Source organism: Aedes aegypti, chromosome 1 (assembly GCF_002204515.2).
Source record: "Aedes aegypti strain LVP_AGWG chromosome 1, AaegL5.0 Primary Assembly, whole genome shotgun sequence".
Lineage (NCBI taxonomy): Eukaryota > Metazoa > Arthropoda > Insecta > Diptera > Culicidae > Aedes > Aedes aegypti.
This window is the reverse complement of record NC_035107.1, coordinates 173611494-173638928: the sequence shown is the minus strand read 5'-3', so window position 1 is coordinate 173638928 and position 27435 is coordinate 173611494. Positions and strand designations below refer to the sequence as shown.

General features: G+C 35.8%; 1 protein-coding gene across 1 annotated transcript; it reads right to left on the bottom strand.

Annotated features, from left to right (window-relative positions):
* Nucleotides 1-3286: 3286 nt before the first annotated feature.
* LOC5570606 (pyrroline-5-carboxylate reductase) lies at nucleotides 3287-27231 on the bottom strand. The gene is made up of 4 exons (XM_001653220.2): nucleotides 27096-27231; nucleotides 26867-27010; nucleotides 3852-4240; nucleotides 3287-3787 (listed from the first exon to the last, which is right to left on the bottom strand). The coding sequence occupies exons 2-4, from the start codon at nucleotides 26967-26969 to the stop codon at nucleotides 3398-3400; spliced, it is 882 nt and encodes a 293-aa protein (XP_001653270.2). The 5' UTR covers nucleotides 26970-27010; nucleotides 27096-27231; the 3' UTR covers nucleotides 3287-3397.
* Nucleotides 27232-27435: the final 204 nt, after the last annotated feature.

The following is a 27435-nucleotide window of genomic DNA, read 5'->3' as shown; positions in this document are numbered from 1 at the left end:
CATAATTTGTTTGTGTGAATATCATAGCGGTGATCAAAATGAGCAATATATTTTATTGGATTACCACATTCAAAACCACGGATAGCTTTTTTTCTGTAATTATTTTGACCCACGATTTATTTTTGGAGAAGGGGGAAGATGTGTGGTATGAACCAGCCTACAGCTTGAATCAGTCTAGTGAGCCGCCGTAATTGCTGCATTGGTGGTGTTCCCCATTCGCGTACGCACCCGAGACAGTCCACCGCAGTCACGCATAGTAGTTAGTCGTGTAAATAAGCAGCGCTACATGCTGGGTGATTTGAAGATGGAATATAAGGTTTTCACAGGTACCCGGTACAAGGTTCGCAATTATCATAGAACAACAGAACGTGCTGATAATTCAAGAAACACTATACTCAAAGCATTAAATGCTGTTATCATGGCCAAATCATGGAACTTCTCTAAAAATAAAGTTGCCAAACATTACGATATTAATATGTTTACTTCTGACAGCCGATTAAAAGGAAGACGTTGATTGAAAAGTTCCATTATGAGAGAACGCACGCAAATCTCGTGGAATGTCTGTGTAAAACTAGATCAAAACATAAATAATGGGGTGTAGGTCTATCCACATGAAAAAGTTTCTAAATACTTTATTGGAGGATCCTAGCAGAAATGCAATTACTGTCCCATAATGTAAGAACTAACATTGGAAATGTTGCAGTTACAATGTAGTCGAATTATTTCAACAAACATAACTGAACAGAAGAAAATTCAAGTAACAAGAAAAAAGTGTTCTTTGTTTACATGTTACTTATGTTATTGTTCATTGGGACGCCTTAACAAATGTTAATGGTAGTAGAAATCGTGAATGTAACTGTTAGTTTTTGGATTTATTGTTCAAAGCGATAAACTTTTCACTTGCCCCACCTGTGGGGCAAGTGAAAAGTAAGGAGACTTATTTCAAAAACTTTTTTCTTCAATTTTACATAAAAATCAATTTCAGTATACTGCTTATATTTGGTGGGAGTCAAGCTAAAAAATATACACGACCTCATTTATTTTAATTTAAGGTCTCTAGAATTTGAAGAATCCCAACTATGCGAAATCCATTACCCACTTGCCCCACGGTACCTTATATCGACATTTTAAGATAATCGCGTTTTGTAGATTTTTCTTGCAAAGCACTATGCCTCGAACTGTCAAAGTTAATCGTATTATTAATAATGAAGTCCCGTCTTACGGTTACAATTTATTGTCGATGTTAGTCTGCCGGATGGTTAGGACCTGGGAGGGAGGCACCGATACTACACACAAAATATAGAACAACGTTTGTTTGAACTGCAAGATAACTCCAGCTTGCTTGGAGAAAACTGCTAGTTTTCTTTTGTTGTGTACTTTCGATCTTTCCTGACAAACATGGAAAAAGGGCCACAGTTTTCTATGCACTAAATATTAATTTTCATTGGAAAAAGTAAAACGATGCGTTTTTCAATGCTTCATATTCAATCAGTTGAAAGGTGCTCACGTGACATTACTTGCAATAAGTGCATGAATTGATTTTCATTAAATTTTTGTCACTTTTGATGAAATGCGAAATTGTGTTTCAATCAGTTACGCGCTTTTCCCATGTTAGTCCAATGTTTGAGATCTGGGCTCACAGTGACAGCTCGTGACAGCGGAATCCCGGCTCACTATGACGTACAGAAATTTTGTATTGGTTTCTCCCTCCCAGGCAGGGTTGCCATTATGCCAGATTAATCTGGCACTGCAAGACTTTTATTCGGGAAATAGACAAAAAGACAAACTACTCATTTTGCAAGACATTTTCAAATTCAGCCAGACATTACAGACCGACCATACTTATTTTAATAACACAAACTTTAGAATCTTTCTCATGATTGGTTACTCGCTTTTCAAAACAATAGCCTGGGGGCCTGATGTGTAAAAATGAAGCAAATTGGTGCAATCGTTTTTGAGTAGCGAATATTCATGTGTTTGGCTCCACATCATTTTGTAATTTTTGTAATTTTGAATTCTAGAATACATTAAAAACCAAGTAACCAATGATTCAATATCGATACAGATTTCAAAAACAAAAGAGTTTTAGAACTGCTAAACTATTGATATACAAAAAAAATAATCGTTAATAAAATATTATTTTGTGGTAGAAAAATGATGATGGCAGTAGAGGGGTTATCTTAGTGACTTTGATTATTATGCGATGGTATTTAAGCATTTAAATCTTATTTCCCCTAGACACTTCTGTTCGTTGAAAAAATGGCTGCAGTTTCCATTTATAAATTTGATATAGAGTTTTGAAAACAGACATGGTGAAACATCGGGATTCATCGTTTTGCCTGTAATGTTTTACAATCATAAGAATCTGTGTGCCAGAATGTAAATAAACATAAACTAATTTGATAAATACCATAGCTGAAATACTATAATGTTTTCCAATACAGCCTCAAACATTGTGCTGAAAGGAATTTAGACTATTTTTTCTATGTTGTATATTATGTTTGTTACCGTCGAAATTCAAGTCTAGTAGTATACCTGCACAATGGTGTCTGCCAGACTTTGCAAGACTTTTTATTTTGAACTCACTAGACATTTTCAAAAATCTAGTGGCAACCCTGCTCCCAGGTTAGGACCCTTAATCCAACACAAAGGGGATCAAACCAAAAATAAAATGGAGAAGAGAACACAAGATTGTTAAATTTTTATACAAGACAATCGAAGGAAGTTGTAAATTGAGACCATTTAAATGAAATCGCGAATGCCCAACACATAACAAAAACATAGGGTTGTCTACCTTTGGCCACAAGGGTATCCAAAAGTTGAGTCATGGAGGCGTCCATATCTGATTGAGAACCACTATCAAATACGTCACGTGAACTTCTGGAATTTTCCTCGGGACCTACCTTAAAGAGTACAAGGTTCTTCACTCTCTCGATAGAGCCCTTTGAAGTCTGGAGAACAATTCCCAACACCGTGGTACAGTTCATCCAAACTGTGGCACCAGATTAAGGTGAAGATGAATCGAAGCCAAACTTCAAATTTTCAAGAGCACAAATCTAGAGAACCGAACACCCGTTCGAACTGAAAACTTAATCGATTGGTCACCACCAGCTTTTCCATACACTACTTTTGAGAGAAATGTGATAAGTGATGATACGTGTATTTGAAAAAGCTATGTAAGATAGGATAGGTGTCACAATAGATCTAACAACTGGTCGTGATGACTTAAATACTCAACAATGAACTTTTGCATGTAAGTCTAGGCTTTCTCTTTAAAACACTTATTTTTTTGAAGTATGAGCTATTATTGTAATTCTATTAGAGACAATTTCAACATAAACAATACGACCATTGCTGTAAGTTGGATTAAGGTACAGTTGGTACAGTCACAAAACATTTAAGAGAGTTCTTTTGCTCGAGCAGCAGATTTTTCTACTGCGTTCATCAACGTTGCTCGCATCGCACCTTTTTCGAGCTCATGTACACCATGAATGGTAGCTCCTCCCGGGGAGCAGACCTCGTCCTTAAGCACAGCCGGATGCTTTCCAGTTTCCAGTACTGTTTTTGCAGCTCCCATAACTGTTTGTGCTGCCATCTTAAGAGCCATGTCGCGAGCAATACCCTGCTTCACCCCTCCATCAGCTAGCGCTTCGATAATTTCGTAGACAAAGGCAGGACCACATCCAGTAAGGCCAGTGATACCATCCATCTGTGCTTCGTTCACTTCATATGCCAAACCTAGCTGGTTCAGCATAAATTTGATGTCTTCATAATAGCTGAGAACAATCTACAATAGTAAAGATTAGTATAAACATTGATTAGCATTAAACTGGTATAAGACTAAAGTTTACCCCTGGACAATGTTTTCCGAAACCTGCACTATATATGGTACAGCCGGCTCCAACTTGCATTGGTGTGTTGGGCATCGTGCGCACGTGTTGTATGTTCAAAAACGAAAACGTATCCTTCAACCTTGCTAAGGTAACGCCAGCCAAAATTGAAACCATAACTTTTTCATGGCAGTGAGAGGCCAGATGTTGAATCGACTCGGCCTCAACTAGAATGGACTCCTTGCATGCCGGTAGAACATGCGGTTTAACACAGAGAAACACTATTTCTGCCTCTTGTAGCACCTGTGCATTGCTCGTGGTTACTCTAGTGACACCCAACGGATTCCAACGTACTCTCAAATTGTTCAAATTGGTAGCCGAAACAATTACTTGGTTTGGCTGCAGAACACCTGCAATTGAGACAATAAAAATACTCATAATTTTGTGGAACTACACTTTTAATTGAAGAAACTTGGTGTACAGGTGTTCAGTAACGTTTTTATGGATAACGAGCCGAGGAAGTGCGTATTTAATCTGCCCTAAGCTCCTGCCCAACATTTGCTTTCATAAGCCTCTATTACATTCATCACACAGACGTTCCTAAGCAATTTTGCTCAAATGGTCACTGTGCACAGTGGTTCCATTTGTTCTACGAATACCATCAGAAATTGCCCAATTAATTATTTTTGACCGTTAAAACTCCATCGAGGTTGATGCCGTTATTAATATCACTTCAAAAATTCTAATTAGGATGTGGAGATCATATTGCGTAAGCTCTGTTATATGAATTATTATATGTGCAAAAAAACTGACTTGTCATTATCTTTCTTCCCGTGTCCAAGATTAACAATAGTATTTAATATTTTATTGATAAGTACCATTAAATCTACAGATTGAAAGCAATATATTTGGATTATTAATTGTGAACTTAAGAAGATTACCCTCACAGAATTGCTTCACATGCTCAGAAGCCTACACGGAGAACAAAATATAGTGTTCGTAATCATTTTTCCAGTCAATTTAACTATATTTTAAGGTTGATTTGGAGATAACTAAAAATATAGTTGAATTGACAGTATATTGTTAAACATAACTATACCATATAGTTCTTGACAACTATATTTTTGATTGAATTTACAAACGTCAAACGTCAAAATTTAACTATATTTTAGTTGACTCTAAGTGAATTTTATTGAGTTTACAATATTTTGCAATGTTTACTCAGCATTTTGTTCTGCTTTATCTACATAACTGAAAAGATTCGATGCTGCTTTATCGATCTAAAATAAACATTGCAAAAATGAAAACAAAGGGCGAGTCGACAAACTTGATATGTGGTCTCTTGCGTGAGAGGTGTTCATCTTAGCACCTACACTATTCCTTGCATGTTAGAAGTAAGTAGATTTGTGAGCATGACCTTCAAGTCAAGGGAGGTGAATGTTTCCGAATAGTAATAATTATCAAAATTATAATTGTTATAAGTAGAAGTGGATAGCTCAATCAAAGAAGTGTGTGTATTTGATTTGACGTTAATTTAGTGTTGGCGTAAGTTAATTTTATTTCGAAACAACTATTTGTGCGTAAGTAAAAGTAATTGACAGGATTGTAATCTTAACATACAGAAATTTTTCTGCGTGTACTTTTTGGTATGTGGATGTTAAAAGCTAATAAACACTTTTCTAAGTGCCGAAGATGTACATACCAAGTAAATACCCGCAAAGTTAAGAACCATATTTGTACTGTTTGTCATATTATTTAGAACAATTTAAAACTACATATGAACAATTTCGGATAACATAAAAAATAACAATAACCCAACATTACCATGAACTGTTTTGACAGTTTGGTAAATTGTAATTGGGAAAATAACAATGTGGGGAATAGGCGGATAAGTTGTGTAAAGCCTGTCCACGTTAAATTTCGGACACCCAAATAATGGCAGCAAAAAAAAGTTACTCATAATTCAACAAAAACAATTGTTTATTTCAGAATAAAAGAGTTATATCTACAAAATAAACAGTTGACAAGGATGTTAATCCTTCTTTCTGTAAAATTCTCGAACTTTCTGTGGTACACCCGCCATCAGTGTCCGAAATTTATCGTGGACAGGCTTTAATCATAAAAAAGCTCCGATTTTCCCGAACATTTTTTTTCGTGCACAATTTGCGAAATGGTCGATTTACTATCCATTTTCTGTCCTATTCATTATAACGCAAACTGTTCCCGAATGATTGAACTATAAAGTTTGAATATTATGGAAAATGTATGTATAATAATCGGTTTATGGTTCATTATTGTATTTCAATCCTACACCATATTGTCCTGTTATGTTTATACCATAAGGCCGAATGTACTTTTTGTATCAATATTCCTCCATGCAAATAAATACGCAAATAATGTTTAATTGCCTCTTTTAATGCATTTATGTTGCAATAAACACTGCGTTGACTCTACTCGAAAAAAAAAAACATTGTTTCACGTTGTTCCACTTGACCCGCATCATCCTTCTCCGTGGATCCTATGGACACTCCTCCAGACTGTTGCATCATGGTCATCCACATTATCCATAGAAAAAGGTTCTAATGAAGAGACACATAGTTTATAAAACGTGAGTATCATGTAGTTACAAACACTTACCAATAAAAAGTCAGCCAAATCCGTCCGCAGTCCTACAAGCACCAAAGAGAATTTTCCACCACGCAATTGCTTGGAAGTACTTTTTCCATTCCAGTGTCCAGACTTCTGCGGAACCGCAACGATGATCTAAAACAGCAAGGTTCTGAGTGGATTGCGGCCGATTCCAAATAATCGCTGACTGTGCGGGAGCAATTTGTTGTGCGTTTCTGAACTTGGGAACAAATTTTTCAACTTCACTGCTAGTTGCAAGTTGCAAGTTTTTGGTTGATGTACTGGAAGTTAAGTAACGAATTTTCGATCGCTGTTTTAAACTCGCGCAGCTTATGTATCATTTCTTACGCGTGTAAAAGAACGATATCGATCATGCAAGTGACATCGGCCTCATCGCTCACAAATACCAGTAAGTGCAACAATTCACCAAACTGTCGAATATTATTTATTTATGGTTAAATCGTCATGAAACGCACATATGTAAATGCATTGCGTAAATGTAAACCCGAACCATTCAACAAACGGCAATGTCATATTCCAACTGTTTCCATCCCCATAAGTGCTCTTATATTGTTCAACTTAAAAGCAATTATTTGTGATACAATAACCACAACTATTACGAGAAATTTACAGTTTGAAATGTTTGCCAAACTGTGTTTTGCTATGCGGGTACTTGAAATACTTATTAATTGGAAATCCCAATTTCACATCAAATCTCTACCAAAACCGAATAACGAATATGTCACTTAATTTAATTATAGTCCAAATAATTACGAATGAGAAATAACTTATGAATTATTTTGTTGCTTCTTAATATTTTTTATTCCCACAATTTCATTTTTTTAGCACTGTATGTATAAATGCTGGAATGTCGTTGAATATATTGTTTTGACGCTCAAAATAAATACAACAACAATTTCATGTCATTCCTCCCACAGATTGGGAAGTCAAGTCATACATACAGTAATACCTCGATATAACGTAACTCGATTTTTATTTTCGTTACGTTATATCGAGGTTACGTTATATCGAAGCAAAATATTTTTTTTTCTGAATTTCGTTCATCATGTATTGTTTGGTGAGAAAATGGGTCTTATATTGATATTATTGAAATAGCAGGCATTTTCAGTTTATCTCACATTTTTTTTTTTAATATTTTTCAGTAAGGTACCCCGGGGCAAGTGAGAATACGGGGTAAGTGGGACCTTCCATCATAGCTCGTTTGAGAAACGTTTTTCAAGGGGGTATTCTTCTAGAAAGTTAAAGATACAATTATAAGGAATGTATTTAGTATTAAACATATTGTTATTTTTATTACCATGTGCTCCTTGTAACAGTTGTCAGCTCAGCGCCATTTTCAATTTGCATGGTAAATTGTGACACGTTTCACGTTCTGCATTGGCTCGCAAAAAACAATTGTGTCATAAATTGAATTACCATCGGTAAGTTACAGCTTTAAGTATAATTACAAGCTGCCTGCGATAAACAGGTATTTTGATTTAATTCCATATGAAAATTGATGTGATCTAACTTACCCAAAAATATCGTAATACACGGGGTAAGTGGGACCTATCAAAACAAGCACCAGAATTAGAATTTTTCCTACACGTTTCAAACATTTTCTTAGAGAGTAGCATTAAAACATTCAAACGAATGATTTTTATTCAAAAAATATCAATCTTATATTACGTTATTGCTGAAAAGGGAGAAAAAATGCCAAATTTCGCTGAATATTTTTTTTAATCTTATTTTTGAAAAACGAATTCAAAATTGAGCGAAGATAGAAATAAAATTTAGAATACATCTTAAGAACGATTGCTTTTCTATTTTTATTGAGCTTCATTTGCTATTTCTACCAAATTCAGTAGTTGCGGAAAACAATTATATCTCATTAAGTGGATTTCCGCCATGCATAACAATAATATCAGCACATATTCAAAAATTCGTCAATTATTGTAAGTTTACCTGCTGCATTTCGATTGATAACTTATAAATAATATATTTTGAACATGTTTTATACCTCTTTACGCTTTTTGTGAGAAATTTTCAGTCTAAATTAAATGCGATGTGATATATTATTAAATGTAGTTTTTTTTTTTTCGAAAACGGTACGTATTTTATGGTTGATCCCTTCCGTACATCAAATATGTACTCAAAACAAAATATGTATGATTTATCAATTCTATTATTGGAACGGTTACCTTACTGATGTGGTTTAACGCACGAAACTCGATGTGTCCCACTTGCCCCGTTTAGCGAGGCTACTGCGTTTCATGGCTCATTGTACATTTTTCTTCTAAGGTTTTCACAATTTCGAAATTATTTGATTACATTCATGCACACAGCTGCAAATATATTGCCAAAATGTGACCGTTTTGTTGGATTTGCAAAATATTGAAATTTGAAAATTATTCTGAACAATTTGTTCGAACTATCGTTTTTTTATGTCCCACTTGCCCCGGGGTACCTTATGTAATTTTTTTATATTTTTCTTTTTGTTTTATTTTTAACTTTTACCTTTTTAATGCAGTAATCCCTAATGAAATGTATTCAGGAAAAAAACTTTGAAGGAATCCTTGAACACTCGGAGAAACTATAGAAGAAATTCATAAATGAGATCTTTCAGAAATCTTTAAAAATGTTAATGTTGAGCATTCCATGTACATTTCTAGCAAGCAGTTATGGAATTTCAAGAATTTTGTTATGAGGAACTCGTGGTAGAACTCCTAAAGCAAATCTTTTGGTAATTTCTAGACAGAATTTTAGAATGAGTGTCCCAAGAATTCTTTGAAAAATGTTTTTTTAGAATTCATGAAGAAATCACTAGAAAACTATCAAAAACAAGAACTATCTTCGAATAATTTTTCATGTAAAAGTTTCTGAACGAATACATTGTGGAGTTTTCGAAAGTATTTTAGGAGAAATTTCTGGGGGATCTCAGGAGGAGGATGTTCAGTTTTTGAAATCCGTGAATATGTTTTTGTAATAAAAAACATCCATAAAAAAATTTCTAGACTTATAGTCTTCAAGAATTACTTGAAGCACCCAATGAAAAAGAATCATTGGAATCTTTCTTAAGAAATTCGTGATGGAATCAATGAAAGATTTCATTTCACATAGAATCCTTGAAGAACCTAAAGTAGTATATAGAATGGTTTCTGCATAAATATTTGTAAAAAGTTCTGCAGAAAATCATAATTAAATTGGTGGAGAAATGCCAATAAAATTGTTCTTCAGGTTTTTGGACGAATACTTGTACGGTTTTTTTAAATAATTTGTAGAGCATTCCAAGAATTATAACTGGATTGTCCTTTAAAGTGGCCGCTGCAAGAATTCATGAAAAAATGCTGAAATAATTTATAAATTTCTAGACTCCGGAAAAATATAAGGTATCATATGTGGAATCGTTTGAAGAATTCATAGTTGAATCCACTTTGTATCCTGGAGAAATAACACATGAATATCAGTAGGGTTAACTTGTGGAATTTCTGGAATATCCCTGTCCGAATTATTTTAAGAATAGGTTTTAAGTTTTATACATTAATACCAGGACAGTTTGAGATAAGCCCATGGAGCAATTATTGGCGGAATATCTGGAGGCATCTTCAGAATCCGTCGAGAAATTTCGATATCGATTAATGACTGTATTCAGTGATAGTAAATGCTTGAATTGCTCTGATTTAGTATTGGTAGGTGTTTGAATCTTGAAAAATGTTTATAGCAGTTCATAAACCATGTTTTTAATAAAAATTGTAAAAATAAATGGGGTCAAAAATAAGTTACGTTATATCGAGGTAAAAATTACGTTATATCGAGTTACGTTATAAAGAGGTTACGTTATATCGAGGTTACGTTATATCGAGGTATTACTGTATTAGAATGGCTGTTGTACCAATACTAATATAATAGGATTTTATTGTCTCAGCGCCCTCACTGAAATTACTTATTAAATCAATATACAATGTTGCATGTGCATTTACATCAAATTGAAGTATGAGTAGTGAAAATTTCATTATTTTGTATATTCATTCTAGTTAGCTACATATATAGGGGTACCGGGGGCAGTATGAACACCCAGGGCAGAATGGATACCCACTGTATCTTTGCATATGCGAATAAGGCTGATACAAATATTAATTTTCTTTTATGTCACCCCCCCCTTCAAAAATCCGAAAATTTTGAAGGGGAGAAAAAAAAAAGATTCATAATTTTTTTGACATCAGTTAGGTTTTTTCAATTTTTAAAGTAAAAAACAAGTAAAATAATGATCCAGAGAACGTTTGAAAAAAGTTCAACAATTATCGTTAAAAATAAAAATTCGAAGAAAATACTTGTTTTTATTTTTATTTTTTTGTTCCTTATTTATTTTTATCCCCCCCTCGTACCTTCCAAGTGGTCTCGGACATAAAAGAAATTTAATATTTGTATCAGCCTAATTTTACACTTTAGATGCAAACAACATTTCAGGTGCCTGCCAAAAGAGTAAAGTATCCACTAAAATTTCAGAAAAAATGTTTAAAACATTGATTTTGAACCGAAAAATTGAGCATGATTTTATTGTGTTCGAAAATTATAACATTCACACCTCACCGAATAAGGTTTCAAAGGAAAATTACTGCAAGTTGGCCGATAAGGTAGCTTTTGATTGAATCTTCAATTATTTATGCTATATTCAAAAATATAGTAGATTTTTTTCTGCTACTTTAAGACATTAAAAAACTTATATGAAAATTTCTTATACTGTTGGGGCAATATGGACACCGGGTGACAAAGTAGAGCTGACACTTTTAAAGATAGAGAAATATTACTTCAAACACAAAATTATCTAAAAATATTTAGCATTTAATGCAATGATTATGATGTGGAACCATCTTCTTTTCTTTTTGTGGCATTACGTCCCAACTGGGACAAAGCCTGCTTCTCAGATTAGTGTTCTTATGAGCACTTCCACAGTTCTTAACTGAGAGCTTTCTTTGCCGATTGACCATTTTTGCATGTGTATATCGTGTGGCAGGTACGAAGATACTCTATGCCCTGGGAATCGAGAAAATTTCCTTTACGAAAAGATCCTCGACCAGCGGGATTCGAACCCACGACCCTCAGCATGGTCATGCTGAATAGCTGCGCGTTTACCGCTACGGCTATCTGGAACCATAAATCAGTTGAAAATTGTAAATTTTCTGGATTAAAACTAATCTGGAGGCAATATTGAAAGCATCTCTACGAAAAATGTCGTAAACTGGTTTCAATCATGTTTTCAGTGGCACAGTGACCCGTCACTATGGTTACCTGAATATGTACTTAATTTTTCGAGGTTCTGGGAATGATCGCATGACAATTTTCCTATAAACGTTAAGGTGTCCATACTGCCCCATGGGGGTGTCCACTTTGCCCCGCTAGCTTGATGGTGACTACCAAATATAGGCTTTTTTTAAACCTTTTTTTGGAAAGAAAATATTTTTTTCCAAATTAAGCAACAATGTTCAACAAATGCTTAAGAACTCTAAAAAGCATACTGCATATAAAAAACAGGGTAATATTCATGTCTTTACAGTAAAAATTGACAAAATCCTTAAGGTGTCTTACTTCATATAAAGTGTGCTAGTTACGAAGTGAGTATATTTCTATCCTCATTACTTACATCAATACTGACTCCTAGATGTCAAATAACACTCTAAAACGTATCGGAAGTGATAAATATACATCTGTATTAATTTTCTGTAATCTCAACTGATTGAAAAATCATTTGATTCTGATTTGTGAGGACAATAAACAAATTGCTGAAATCGCTTTATTTTTATCGTATTTTTCATATATGAAAAATACACTCAATCATTCATAGCCTTACTTTGCATATCATACAGGAACGTCTATAATGTTTCTGTTTTTACATTCTTGAGATCATAATTGATCCATGAAAAGGTAAAGTAATGACAACCAAGATCTTTTGTTTTTCGATTTATGACCTATGGGCGGTACCACTACTGTACCCTAGCAGCAATCAACCCTTGCCGTAGTTTTGCAGACTAGTGTAAAACTATGATAAGACTTGAAATGCTACTAAACTGGTTGAAGTGAAGAACGAAATAGTTTTATTTTCAAGGCATTTTGCCTACAGCAGCAATAGGCGTGAGTTTCACTGGCTCTGCTGACTGTGATTTGCTGCGCTTGCCTATTGTAGTGTGAATTTCAGAACTTTTGCCAACCCTGCCCGCATTTTTTATTCTTTATTAGTATCATTCCAAACATTACATTCATTATTTCTTATATCTAGGTGTTCTCTGTTATTAGACAACACTATCATCCTAATTTGGTAACACAAATCTAAGATTTTATTAACATTTTGTTAACAACATATTACATTTTATTTGCCGTAGCACAGGGTGTCTACTCATTTACAGAAATGAAATTCCCTGAGATTTCCAGGTTTTCCAGGTCAAAAATATCAAGGTTGAATAAATTCTTCAAAATGCATAAATGATAAACGAATAGTTGATTTCATTTAAATTTTTCATATTGATAAACAAAATTTTTATTTTCGGTTTGTTCTAAACGTGTAAACAGCATCAGAAAAACAAAATTAAAATTCGGTGATTTATTTTTATTTTCACAGAAAACAATTATTTTTATCAAATGATCTAAAAATACCTTTAATGATCAAAATCAGACATGAAGAAAATAGTCTATCCGAACTTAAGGGAAAAACCTTTCCCTTGAAATGGGGTTTTGAATGATGGACATCAGCGATACACCCACAAAATTTCTCTAGAGTGTGTGTGTGTGTTTTTTTTTTTAAGGCACTCTGTGCTTGTGGCCACTACTGTGCCGGATTCAGTTGATTGATCTGTAGCTTCTGCTTTACCGATACAGATCTATTTTCAACTTATCTATATTTACATCTTACTTTCACTCTCTCCTACTCTTTTCCTCTCACACCGAGCAGGTAGGAGAGAGCTCTGCTGTTAGTGAGGCTAGCTGCCTGCGAAGAGGGTCAGTTTGTCTCAGTCACCATCTGATACGGAGGATGGATGTGCTCCGGTCCTCCGTGAGGCGTCTTCTGGTGGCTGGACGGATTTTTTTGTGGAGGGGGCTGGGAATCGAACCCATGACCTTCCGCTTATGAAGCGAAAGCGTAACCTCAAGGCTACAGACCCCCCTAGAGTGTGTTTTGTGTTTTTTTTAAGATTTTATCTTGAACAATGCAGAACCGACATGAACCAAAAAGAATACAAAACAGACATGAATCATGAATATGAAAAGAAACCCAACATGAAATCTCGTCATGAGATTTTGGTTCCTCACTTGAACGGACAGTCCTCTAAGAATGATTTAAGACTTTTTTGGAGTCCCTTGAGGTTACGACAAGGTACTGTGGATTTCTTTCACATCTCACTCCATCAATCTCACGAGTTTTTTTTTGTGGTTTTTCAAGAAGTTTCTAAGAAACTCTTCCAAGAATTTAGTTTTGGATAACTTCAAGAACTCAATCTGCAGCTTTTCTGGGGATAACCATAGAAACTACTTTGGAGATTCCATCAGGTATCCCTACAAAGACCGAGGAGAAATTTTTAAAGGAAGTCTCAGGTTCTCAAGAAATATATCCATTGATTTCCCTAGGACTTTCTTCAACATTCCCGTTTAGAGCATCTTCAAAATTCAAAATTCATTCAATAATTCCTGTTATTTTTTTTTTGTATTTCCCAAGAAAAAAAAATCTAGTCTGTCTTGCAGAAATTTCACTAGGGTAATGTCAAGGGTTTGATTCAGATTTGTTTGGCAGACATTTTGAGAAAAATCCGCGTGGAATTTCTAAAGAAAATGTTTGTTTGTGTTCTAAGTATGCCTTGATGAATTCTTACGAGGATCTCAGAAAATACTACTGTATTCTTAATAAAATTGTTCTTAGGATTTTTTGATGCGAAACCTTGAATGAAGTTTTGAAGAATCCATGGAGATTAGAAATATTATTTGAAAAATTGTTAGTCAAATGTTTGAACCACAGCAATAATAGTTTGTTGAAATGCTGAGAGAAAGTTCTGGAGGAACTTAATGTGGTATTCCAGGTCAAATTTTTCAAGGGATTCTTGAAAAATTCATAAAATATTTCATCGAATAATGTCTGAAAGAAGCAATTCTGTGCTGAATGTTTATAGAATACATATAAAAAATCAATTTTTTTCAATCGGCGTTATCGAAACTATGGAAAAAACCTTTGTGGAAGAACTTCATAAGGATATGTGATAAATCTCATAGAAAAAATCGCTGAATGAATCAGTGGAAAAACATTTGGAAGAAATCCTGGGATAATCACTGTAATTTGTTTTTAGAGTGATCTATGTGAAAATTACTGGAGGTAATAATGTTGCAAAGTTATATGATTTTCTTGACAACATTTTTGAAGGAATTCATTTGAGCATCCCTTGAAAAATTGCTGATAGCATCCCTCGAGAAGTTTATAAAGATATTCCAGAAATAATCACTAGAATACCTGAAGCATTCCTGGAAATTTCCTTCAGAACTCGTGGAATAGTCGAAAAACATTTTTGTGAACAAATTTAAATTGTTTTCAAATGAGTTTCATATGCTCATGAACGACACCCAACTGTAAATGGGAACTGTACTTGCCTTTCCCAACTTTCTAATCTTAAGTTAGGATTAGAGTTAGGTAAGAAGTTAAGATAAGGACGCTATTATCTACACATGATTTTGGTCGGATAAATAAAAATCGTTAGAAAAATTTTAGGAATGAACATATCTAGTAGCTTCTTGACAGCGGCGCAGCCGAAAAATTTTATGATTAAAAAGATTTTCTGTCACAAAAAAGATATATTCTACCTAGTATCACTGATTCAACAAAATTTCCCTGATTATGGCCGAAATTCCCTGAGAATTCGAGGTTATTCCAGGTTGAAAAAAATTCCCTGATAATTCCAGGTTTTCCAGGTTTTTCCAGGTAGTAGACACCCTGTAGCAGTTCAGATTTTTTACAGGTGAGTTGATTTCACCTGCTTAGGCTGATACAAATATTAATTTTCTTTTATGTCCGAGACCACTTGGAAGGCACGAGGGGGGGGGGGGGGATGAAAATAAATAAGGAACAAAAAATTAAAAATGAAAAAAAAGTTATTTTTTCGAATTTTCATTTTTAACGATAGTTGTTAAACTTTTTCCAGTCGTCATCTGCATCATTATTTTGCCTTGTTTTTGTAATTGTAATTGCTCGATCCACACCCTGGCAGACATCCGTCCGCCTATCTAGACACGGGCTAGGTGAGGACCTACCAAGCCTCCCCCGTTAACATGTCCTATACCGTTTAGCACACCGGGATCTTCCACAAGCAGGCGCCGGTATTTAAAGCGGTCCCACAAGTTTCAGATACATTTAATAGATATAGTCCCTCTGGCACTAAACCGAATAGCGCCCTCCACATCATCACCAGCACTGCCCGTCCCGCGCGCCAACAAAATGCCGGAAGTAGCGTGCCGTGTAGCACATCAGATGTTTTACACAGCACACCACCTCCGACACCATGCTCAACGTACAGCAAAGACAGCGCTGATAAAAAGCGGAATGCGTCATTCGATTCAGTACCAGAGGGACTATAAATGTAACGAAGAGGAAATGAAAAAGATAGTAGAGATGGTTTGGCTGTTGGATTGCTGAAACGAGAAGAAATAAATAAAGTTATTACGTTAAAACGTGGTTTTTATAGTTAAATAAATGTATCGATAGTTTCTCATATGTTTCTTTTCCGTATCGTAGTTTCGTCGATTATATCCAACTCGAGTTTTATCGTCTCCGCTCGGGCAATGAGGACCGCGATGAAATGAAAATATAAAAATATGAGCATTAGTGTTTATCTATTATTTAATGTGATTCTCATTTGCTTTCCAATACCTAAGTAACATGTGAACTCTGCCTCTATCAGAAAATTCTAATAAATTATAATTTATCCTCCTACACTTCCCTAACACAAAGTATCTCTATTAAATAAAACATTTACAAGTGCAAAAGCGCAAATAATAACCAAACAAATACCCCAAAATTCTTTCTCATTGTACGACAAACATTTCAAAACAATTACGAAATGCTAAGATTCAACAATAACTACCCTCAACAAAACTTTCATTCAATCAGCCTTAAAATACCTACACAGTCATCAGTAGACCCTGCACTATAATAACCTCCTAATATAACGCAGAGCTAAAAATGCTCTCTTGCGTTACACAATCTAAACAAGAAGCCATTTTCAAATATTTCCCATAATTTGTGCGCGGCAAAACAGATTCCACTTTCTACATAATGTAACCCAGCATGAACAGCTGCCCAACTCTCCAGATCTGCGCCCTCCAAGTTCCAAGGTGCTGCTGCCTTACGTTGAAAACTTCTTTCCTCAAAGTCTGTCTATCAATTCCGAACTCTATTGCATTCTACCATACCAATCAGACCCTATTCCTGACTAGACACAAAGTCATAACCCCAATGTGATGGATTTACCCAGTAAATCCACAACCTTGTCATAACCCTTTTTACGTTAAGCAATCCTCGAGAGTCATCCATATTGATGCTTGGCAAAAAAAAAAAAAAAAAATATAGGTGTCAGTATTCAATCCACAAATTCCAAATTACACCACATTACGTTGGTCCGTTTGGCGTCGCCGGTGGATACCTGTTCTGGCATTCGTTTCTTTCAAATTTTACTTCTGTCCTCCCACTTTATCAATACGAATGTTGACGAATCACGATAATCTGAAGATCGTGACCAGAACGGAGGTAGGATTTATCACTAGGGACCAACCACCACCATCATTATTTTGCCTTGTTTTTACTCTAAAAATTAAAAAAAAACCTAACTGATGTCAAAAAAATGATGAATCTTTTTTTTTCTCCCCTTCAAAATTTTCGGATTTTTGAAGGGGGGGGGGGTGTGACATAAAAGAAAATTTATATTTGTATCAGCCTTATAAGAGAAAAAAAAAGTTCTTAATATACTTAACCTAACTTAACCTAAACATATAACGCATTAATCGTGGCAATAGAAGATTGTAACGATTTTTGCCTGAAATTATTAATTATTTTACTTGACATTTGTTCCAATGTTTCAACATTGGATATTCTATGTAACTCATTGGTACTATACCAGGGAGGAAGCCTCAGAATCATTTTCAAAATTTTATTTTGAATTCTCTACAGATCTCTCTTCCTGGTATTACAACAGCTAGTTCATATTGGTACAGCATACAACATGGCTGACCTGAAAATTTGTTTGAATATCAAAAGCTTGTTCTTAAGACAAAGTTTTGATTTTCTATTAATAAGGGGATAGAGACATTTTACATATTTGTTACATTTGGCTTGAATGCCCTCAATGTGATTTGTGAAAGTTGAATTCTTATCTAGCATGAGCCCTAGATACTTAACTTCATCTGACCAATTTTTTGGAACCCCTCTCATCGTGACAACATGTCTACTTGAAGGTTTCAAATAAAGAACTTTTGGTTTATGTGGGAATATTATTAGTTGAGTTTTGGAAGCATTAGGAGAAATCTTCCATTTTTGCAAGTATGAAGAAAAAATATCCAAACTTTTTTGCAATCGACTACAGATGACACGCAGACTTCGTCCTTTGGCGGAGAGGCCTGTGTCATCCGCAAATAAAGATTTTTGACATCCCTGAGGTAACTCAGGTAAGTCAGATGTGAAAATATTGTATAACACTGTTCGACAAAAAAAGTCGATATGAATGCACAGAGACCGGACACCCCGGGCTTGAAAGTATAAAAATAAACAAAAAAAATGGCGTTTTCAGAATGTTCGTGTTTGCCCCAGGTCATTTTTAAAAAATACTTGAACTCTTTGCATTTTTACCCTTCTTACAACCATAAGAAGGGTATAAAGATCGCTTGAAAACCCGACTTTTGATCCGAGGCCCGGAGGGCCAAGTCTCATATACCAATCGATAGAGCTCGACGAACTGAGCACATGTCCGTGTGTGTGTATGTGTGTGTGTATGTGTGTGTGTGTGTGTTACAAAAAATGTCACTCAATTATCTCAGCCGTTTGTCAACCGATTTAAACACTTTTAGCTCTAAAAGAAAGCTACAACATTCCCATAGAACGCTATTGAATTTCATTGCGATCGGACATTTCGTTACAGAGTTATGATTCAAACAGTATCGTGAAGTACTAGAAAAAGCATATTCTAATATTTTTAACTGTCTGCATTTTGATCGATATCTCAGCCATTTTTGAACCGATTTAAGTTCTTTTATCGGCTAATGAAAGCTCTGACATTCAATCATAAGCCTTCAAATTTTCATTGAAATCGGATTACTAGTTTCAGAGATATCATTATAAGAATTTTCTAAAGTACTGGGAAAAAAAAATTTCTCTGAAATATTCATTTTTTTACATTTTGATCAATTTCTCAGCTATTTTTAATCCAATTTAAGCTCTTCTTTCGTCGATTGAAAGCTCGGATATCATTCACAACCATATTGCAATCGAATTATAAATTACAGAGATAAAAATCATTATTTTCAAAAATCTCTAAAATTCCCCTTTTTTTAATTTAAACTTGCACATAAATCTTAAAAAAATCGCTGGCAAAATCATTTTAGGACATCAATTTTTCATTTTTCGATATTATTTTACAGGATGGCAACATGGGTTTATAGACCCTCTTAAACTATGATAATAAGCGTATGAAAACTAATTAAGTTCGATATCCGCCTTTTGACGTGCAGTTTCCTGGACTTTTTCGCAAACCATTAAACTATTAGGGCAGATAGAACATAGTCACAACATCCTAAAGTTTAGTTATACACCGGGGATTCGCTGGTTGGAACACGACTGCCTTCCATCTAGCGAATCCGACCCGTTAGTAGGAAAGACTGACAGCTGGTGAAAATGCTCCACACGAACGCATCTGGACAGCAAATCGCCACAAAACGCACATATACATACGCATTTGTTCTATATATGGAGACTTCAAAGCGACGATTCTCAGACGTCAAAGTCAGTTTGACATTTTCTGTTGACAATTGAGTGCTTTTAGTTGGAATATTTTCCAACCAGCGAACATCCAACCATCGAGTCATTCCATGTAGCGGAACCCCAACGAGCGAATCCCCACTGTACTGGTACAAGGTTCCAAATGAATGATGAATAATAATTATCTCATACCTGTATGGAAATGTAAGAAGGGTTCAGTCTCACCATCGGTGGATTAAGTCAGGTTTTTATTTAAAAATCTAATCTAATCAATAAACCGACACAGTGTTTTATATTCAGGACAGGGGAATTCATGTGCCATATAATGTTTTCAACTTTAAATACAATATGAAGAGTTGTAATAAGATTTGCAGGGAGCCCTCCCCCTTTTTTGTACCCTCCCCATTTTTAAAGTATTGCAAATGATGGAATATTTGATATACAGGGGGTTGTCAAAATAACTGGGACGGGCAAAAATTGGGCCAACTTTGGAATGCTGTAACTTTGACAAAAATTGACCGATTTCAATTCTTTAAGAAGTAATGGACGGGTCAACTAATCTAGTTTTGAGGTGCATCCACGGAGATGAACTATGACCACCGGATACCGGTGATAATCCGGATTTCCGGAAGCATGTCTTATGCAGTAAAATTATGACGTGTTTTTAGCAAAGGTCTCGGCTAAAAAATCAAAATTTTACTACACATGAAGATAGAAGATCTAATTCTGAAGCGATTGGTGCGCCAAGTATTAATATTGGTCCAGAAACAACCAATATATGGCCATTTCCCCGGAATCGGTGCCGGTAGTGGATCCGAATTGGGATCAAACAATTTATTCACTCAAAATATGTCGCGCAATATTGTTTTCTCCCTAGCTTATCATAAAATACCCTATTATAAGTTGAAAATGAGTCTTGTACAGATTTGGCCACTCATGGCGCCGCCCAGTGCCCCGGGGGAACCTTGCATAGGGGACATTTCGATTTTGACACCAAAGCATATCATGCGACGGCTCATTCTTCATGTCTTGTCGTAAATAGGGTAACTGTAGACTCAAAATGGATAGTTGACTACAGTGAATACTTCCGGGACCACCGGATGTCCCCGAGGGAACCTATAATTAGGGACAATTGAAATTGAACTCCAATACATATCGTGCGACAGTTCATTTTTCATGTCTCGTGCTAAATAGGGCTATTGTAGACCTAAAATGGATATTTGACTACAGTGGCCAATTTTGGGACTACCGGAATTTCCCGGAGGAACTTGTCATTGGGGACATTTCTGTTTTTACTCCAAAACATATCATGCGACGGCTCTTTCTTCATGCCTTGTCGTAAATAAAATAACTGTAGACTCAAAATGGAAATTTAATTGAATTGGCCACTTTTGGGACTACCGGGTGTCCCCTAGGGAACCTATGATTAGGGACAATTGAGCTCCAATACTCATCGTGCAACGGCTCATTCTTCATGTTTAGTCATGAATAGGTCAACTTTAGACCGAAAATGGATATTTAACTAGAATGGCCACTTTGGGGACCTCCTATAGTTCCCTAAGGAACCTATCACTTTTGGGACCACCGGAATTTCCCGGAGGAATCTGTCATTGAAGACATCACAGCCTCCCTCAGGGATATCCGGTGGTCACAAAAGTGGCCACTGTAGTCAAATATCCACTTAAGGTCTACAATAGCCCTATTTAGCACGAGACATGAAAAATGAACTGTCGCACGATATGTATTGGAGTTCAATATCAATTGTCCCTAATTACAGGTTCCCTCTGGAACATCCGGTGGTCCCGGAAGTAGTCACTGTAGTCAACTATCCATTTTGAGTCTACAGTTGCCCTATTTACGACAAGACATGAAGAATGAGCCGTCGCATGATATGCTTTGGTGTCAAAATCGAAATGTCCCCTATGCAAGGTTCCCCCGGGGCACTGGGCGGCGCTATGAGTGGCCAAATCTGTACAAGACTCATTTTCAACTTATAATAGGGTATTTTATGATAAGCTAGGGAGAAAACAATATTGCGCGACATACACTCCCGTGCAAAAGTTTGGGTTCACCCCCTAAAAAACATACAAAAGTGTTCTGTCCATATCTCTGTGATTACACGTCCAATTGAAACTCTTCAAGCCGCATTCGAAAGGCAAAGAGTTATTCTTACTTCGTATGTATTTTTTCAAAAACATATTTTGAATTTTTTATACTAAATTGTTACTTAAAGTTGTGACATTTTTCAAAAAACACACTGAAAAATCATATCCAATTTCCTCAGCATTGAATCGACCAAAATTTTGGATCAAAGTGTCATTAGAATCGTAATCTTATATTCTTTGAAGAGGCCCTACGAAATTTTGGCGGAAAAATCTGGAAAGTATTCAAAAACAATGAAACAGTCAGTCAAGTCATCGTGCAAAAGTTTGGGTTCACCCCTCAGTATAATGCAAATCGTGCAAAAGTTTGGGTTCACCTGAGCCGCACGCACATCATTTTTGTCAATATCTCTGCCATTTTTCAACCGATTTTAATAGTTTAAAGCTTTTTTGAGTGCAAATAATGACGCGTACATGATTGGTTTGAGATTTCAAAGATTTAAGTAAGTTCAGGTGTACCCAAACTTTTGCATGATACACCATACTGAGGGGTGAACCCAAACTTTTGCACGATGACTATACTGACTGTTTCATTGATTTTGAATACTTTCCAGATTTTTCCGCCAAACTTTGGTGGGGTCTCTTCAAAGAATATAAGATTACGATTCTAATGACACTTTGATTCAAAATTTTGGTCGATCCAATGCTGAGGAAATTAGATATGATTTTTCAGTGTGTTTTTTGAAAAATGTCACAACTTTAAGTAACAATTTTGTATACAAAATTCAATAAATGATTTTGGAAAAATACATACGAAGTAAGAATAACTCTTTGCCTTTCGAATGCGGCTTTAAGAGTTTCAATTGGACGTGTAATCACAGAGATATGGACAGAACACTTTTGTATGTTTTTTAGGGGGTGAACCCAAACTTGTGCACGGGAGTGTATTTTGAGTGAATAAATTGTTTGATCCCAATTCGGATCCACTACCGGCACCGATTCCGGGGAAATGGCCATATATTGGTTGTTTCTGGACCAATATTAATACTTGGCGCACCAATCGCTTCAGAATTAGATCTTCTATCTTCATGTGTAGTAAAATTTTGATTTTTTAGCCGAGACCTTTGCTAAAAACACGTCATAATTTTACTGCATAAGAGACATGCTTCCGGAAATCCGGATTATCACCGGTATCCGGTGGTCACAGTTCATCTCCGTGGATGCACCTCAAAACTAGATTAGTTGACCCGTCCATTACTTCTTAAAGAATTGAAATCGGTCAATTTTTGTCAATGTTACAGCATTCCAAAGTTGGCCCAATTTTTGCCTGTCCCAGTTATTTTGACAACCCCCTGGTATATCAAATATTCCATCATTTGCGATACTTTAAAAATGGGGAGGGTACAATAAAGGGGGGAGGGCTCCCTGCAAATCTTATTACAACTCTTCATATTGTATTTAAAGTTGAAAACATTACATGGCACATGAATTCCCCTGTCCTGAATATAAAACACTGTGTCGGTTTATTGATTAGATTAGATTTTTAAATAAAAAATTCAAAAAGTTCAAGTATATTTTAAAAATGACCTGGGGCAGACACGAACATTCTGAAAACGCCATTATTTTTGTTTATTTTTATACTTTCAAGCCCGGGGTGTCCGGTCTCTGTGCATTCATATCGACTTTTTTTGTCGAACAGTGTAATATTGGTCCCAAAATGCTGTTCCTCAAACCAGCTCTTACAGGAAGTCTTTCAGATCTGGAGTTCTGATAATTAACCTGAAGTGTACGATTTGACAGATAACTTTGAATTATTCTAACAATGTATGTTGGAAAATTAAAGTTTTTTAATTTTACAATCAAACCTTCATGCCAAACACTGTCGAATGCTTATTCTATGTCTAGAAGAGCAAGACCAGTAGAATAGCCTTCAGATTTGTTGGAACGGATCAAATTTGTTACACGTAAAAGTTGATGAGTGGTCGAATGTCCATGGCGGGATCCGAACTGTTCATTGGCAAAAAATGAATTTTCGTTGATGTGGGCCATCATTCTGTTCAAAATAACCTTTTCAAAAAGTTTACTGGTGGAGGGAAGCAAACTGATTGGACGATAGCTAGAAGCTTCTGCAGGTTTTACAATTGGAACAACCTTAGCATTTTTCCATTTGTCAGGAAAATATGCTAATTGAAAACATTTGTTAAATATATCAACCAAAAATGATAAGCTACTTTCTGGAAGATTCTTGATGAGGATGTAGAAAATTCCATCATCGCCAGGAGCTTTCATATTTTTGAATTTTTTAATAATAGTTCTCACTTCTTCCAAATCAGTCTCCCAGGCATTTTCGAAAACGTTCTCTTGATTGAGAATATTTTCGAACTTCTGAGTAACTTGATTTTCAATTGGACTAGTAAGTCCTAAATTAAAGTTGTGCGCACTTTCAAACTGCATAGCAAGTTTTTGAGCTTTTTCGCAATTAGTTAGTAATGATTTGTTTTCCTCTTTCAATGCCGGTATTGGCTTCTGAGGTTTTTTCAAGATTTTAGATAATTTCCAAAAAGGGCTTAGAGCCAGGGTCCAATTGAGAAATTTTATTTTCAAAATTTTTGTTTCTTAATTGTGCATAACGTTTCTTGATTTCTTTATGCAAATCCTGCCATATAATTTTCATAGCAGGATCGCGAGTGCGTTGAAATTGCCTTCTCCTCACGTTTTTAAGACGGATCAAGAAGCTGTTGATCTTTATACTCTGTGTTTGATTGATTTTAAGGTAAATATGCTTTGAATACCGAAGAATCCCTGCATTACTTCATATTTTACACCTGATTTATAAACTCTATCAATTATAGTACGCGAAGGCTGCAACAAAACAGAGCATACTCACAACATTTGGGAAACAAGATTCACAATGCTCAGATTGAACATAAAAATATCACAATCTTTTAGATTTGTTTACATTTTCCAATTGGGAATTAGTTTTCTTCTAAAGCCTATTAGAGATAAGGTTGGTCTATATTCTAGTTAATTTAATGCAAAACCATCTAGGTCCTATTGAAACGCTTCGTAAAGGCTACCGGAAAATCCACGTAGCTCTTACTTGTAGCGCCGGTGGAATGGACGAAGTTCAAAAGTTCATGCGTTCATTCTGGGCTACCTATGATTAACGTAAGAGCTACGTGAAAAGTGCGATGGAAAAAAACCACGTATGTTTTCACGTAACAATGACGTTTGGATTATTTTGAGTGTAGGTTTTCAGCTCAACGGGTGTTTGGTTTTCCAGATTTGTGCCCTTAAAAATTTGAGGGTTGGCTTCGATTCATCTTCACCTTAAGAATGTTACCACGTAATACTTGAACGACCCTTTACGCATTTTCACCCAATCCATAGGTACAATGCATTTTATTTTTAACTAGTGGTCCCGGCAAACTTCGTCTTGCCAATTACAGTGAGAGGCAAAATAAAGTGCCCACCTTACCAGTTTTCGAATTTCTCTCATTGATTTGGTTCAAATTAAAGTTAACACACCTAAATCTTTTGTGATATTTTATTTTTGATGTTCTTTTAAAGTTGCACTTACGAAATTTTGATAAAAAAAAGAATTTTACTTAAAGAAAAAGAAAATCAATTTGTATTGAAAAAAAAGTAGTGACAAAAATAAGTGCCCACTTCCTTCTTGGCCCCAGAAAAGATGATTTAAGAAAAATAAAAAGCAATTTAATAGTTAATGTGTCCTCCTTTGGCCTTAAGGACTTGCTGGAGGCTCTTCGGCATGCTTTTCACCAGGTTTTGTAGGTGTTGTGGATCTAGTTCTTCCCAGGCGCGCTCCAAGGCTTCAAAATAATTATTTTTGTTGGTAACACCAGTTTTTTCAACCCTGGCATCGAGAATCGCCCACAAATTCTCGATGGGGTTGAGGTCTGGGCTTTGTGGAGGCCATTCCAGCGGTTTAATCCGACAAGACCGGAAAAAAGACTTGGTCTTCTTTCCAGTATGCTTCGGGTCGTTGTTCTAGAGAAATATGAATTTCTCTTCAAGGCCCGTCTGGATCAGCGAAACCTCCAGATTTTCCAGCAAGATGTTAATGTAGGAATCTGCCATCATTATTCCGTCGATTTTCACGAGGTTTTCTACTCCACTCCATGAAAAACACCCCCAGACCATCACATTTCCTCCTCCATGCTTCACCGTTCCTTGGATGTGGTGCTCTGCATCACACACGAGCCCGCCGCTCTCGGTTAGACAGCTCGAGCTTCAGGAGCGCCACATCCAAGGAACGGTGACGCATGGAAGTGTGATGTGATGAAATGTGATGGTCTGGGGGTGTTTTTCATGGAGTGGAGTAGGAAGCGTCGTGAAAATCGACGGAATAATGACGGCAGATTCCTACATTAACATCTTGCTGGAAAATCTGGAGGTTTCGCTGATCCAGACGGGCCTTGAAGAGAAATTCATATTTCTCTAGAACAACGACCCGAAGCATACTGGAAAGAAGACCAAGTCTTTCTTCCGGTCTTGTCGGATTAAACCGCTGGAATGGCCTCCACAAAGCCCAGACCTCAACCCCATCGAGAATTTGTGGGCGATTCTCGATGCTAGGGTTGAAAAAACTGGTGTTACCAACAAAAATAATTATTTTGAAGCCTTGGAGCGCGCCTGGGAAGAACTAGATCCACAACACCTACAAAACCTGGTGAAAAGCATGCCGAAGAGCCTCCAGCAAGTCCTTAAGGCCAAAGGAGGACACATTAACTATTAAATTGCTTTTTATTTTTCTTAAATCATCTTTTCTGGGGCCAAGAAGGAAGTGGGCACTTATTTTTGTCACTACTTTTTTTTCAATACAAATTGATTTTCTTTTTCTTTAAGTAAAATTCTTTTTTTTATCAAAATTTCGTAAGTGCAACTTTAAAAGAACATCAAAAATAAAATATCACAAAAGATTTAGGTGTGTTAACTTTAATTTGAACCAAATCAATGAGAGAAATTCGAAAACTGGTAAGGTGGGCACTTTATTTTGCCTCTCACTGTAAGTAGGCTGTTGAAAAACGCTATAGATCGTCTCATACAAAATGACAGTTTCGTTCACTCTCGTTTTTCCAACTTTCCCGTTGAATAGCTCCGGATTTTTATACACACAAACACGTCGGATCCCTTAACGAACAAAACGGAGAAAGAATCATCCAAATCCGTTGACCCGTTCGTAAGCCATTTCGTGACATACAAACACCATTCCATTTTTATTTATATAGATTAATTAATTTATGAATATATGAGCCATATCTGATAAACATAAATAGATCATAACTTACCCGTTCTAAATAGTCCAGCAGCAATGGCATAAGCCATGTTTCCACCACCGATAAAACCCACATTTAGCTTTGAAAGGTCCCGGGCTCCGGTAGAGGCACTCATCGTTTCCAATTGGTTGATGTCAACACGTTTTTTTTTTTTTGCTAGAAGGATTACAAGATCGCGTGAAGTACTTTACGGACTGAATCTGTTGTCTGATAACGAAATCAAATAAAAGAATGTAATTACCTATTATGTGAATGGTTCACTTGTTATCTGACTGATAAGCAAAAGTGGCAAAAGTAGACTGACTTCCGCACCTGTTCAGAAATAAATAAACATTCCCATGATTTTTGTTTGGTTGTTTATTTACTATAGACAAGAAAATTCATAGACCCGCGGACTACGAAGGCACACGAAAAAGCAGTTCAGCTCAAATCTGAATTGTTTCAACCTGAGACGAGACTCGCGAAGACGGTCTTCTTTTTCTGTGATTGCTGAGTTTTTTTCTTCTTCCACTTTGTGTTTATACCAATTATGCGCAAGCTGTTCAAATCCTCACATGAACCTCTCAGCAAAAAATGATTGA

Bases quoted from the DNA above. Each gene is read 5' to 3' on its own strand.
- LOC5570606 (XM_001653220.2), bottom strand. From the start codon at position 26,969: ATGAGTGCCTCTACCGGAGCCCGGGACCTTTCAAAGCTAAATGTGGGT. The intron at 4,241-26,866 runs GTAAGTTATGAT...TCTCAATTGCAG, and splicing joins TGCTGGACTATTTAGAACGG to GTGTTCTGCAGCCAAACCAA. The intron at 3,788-3,851 runs GTAAACTTTAGT...TTACTATTGTAG, and splicing joins TCGGAAAACATTGTCCAGGG to ATTGTTCTCAGCTATTATGA.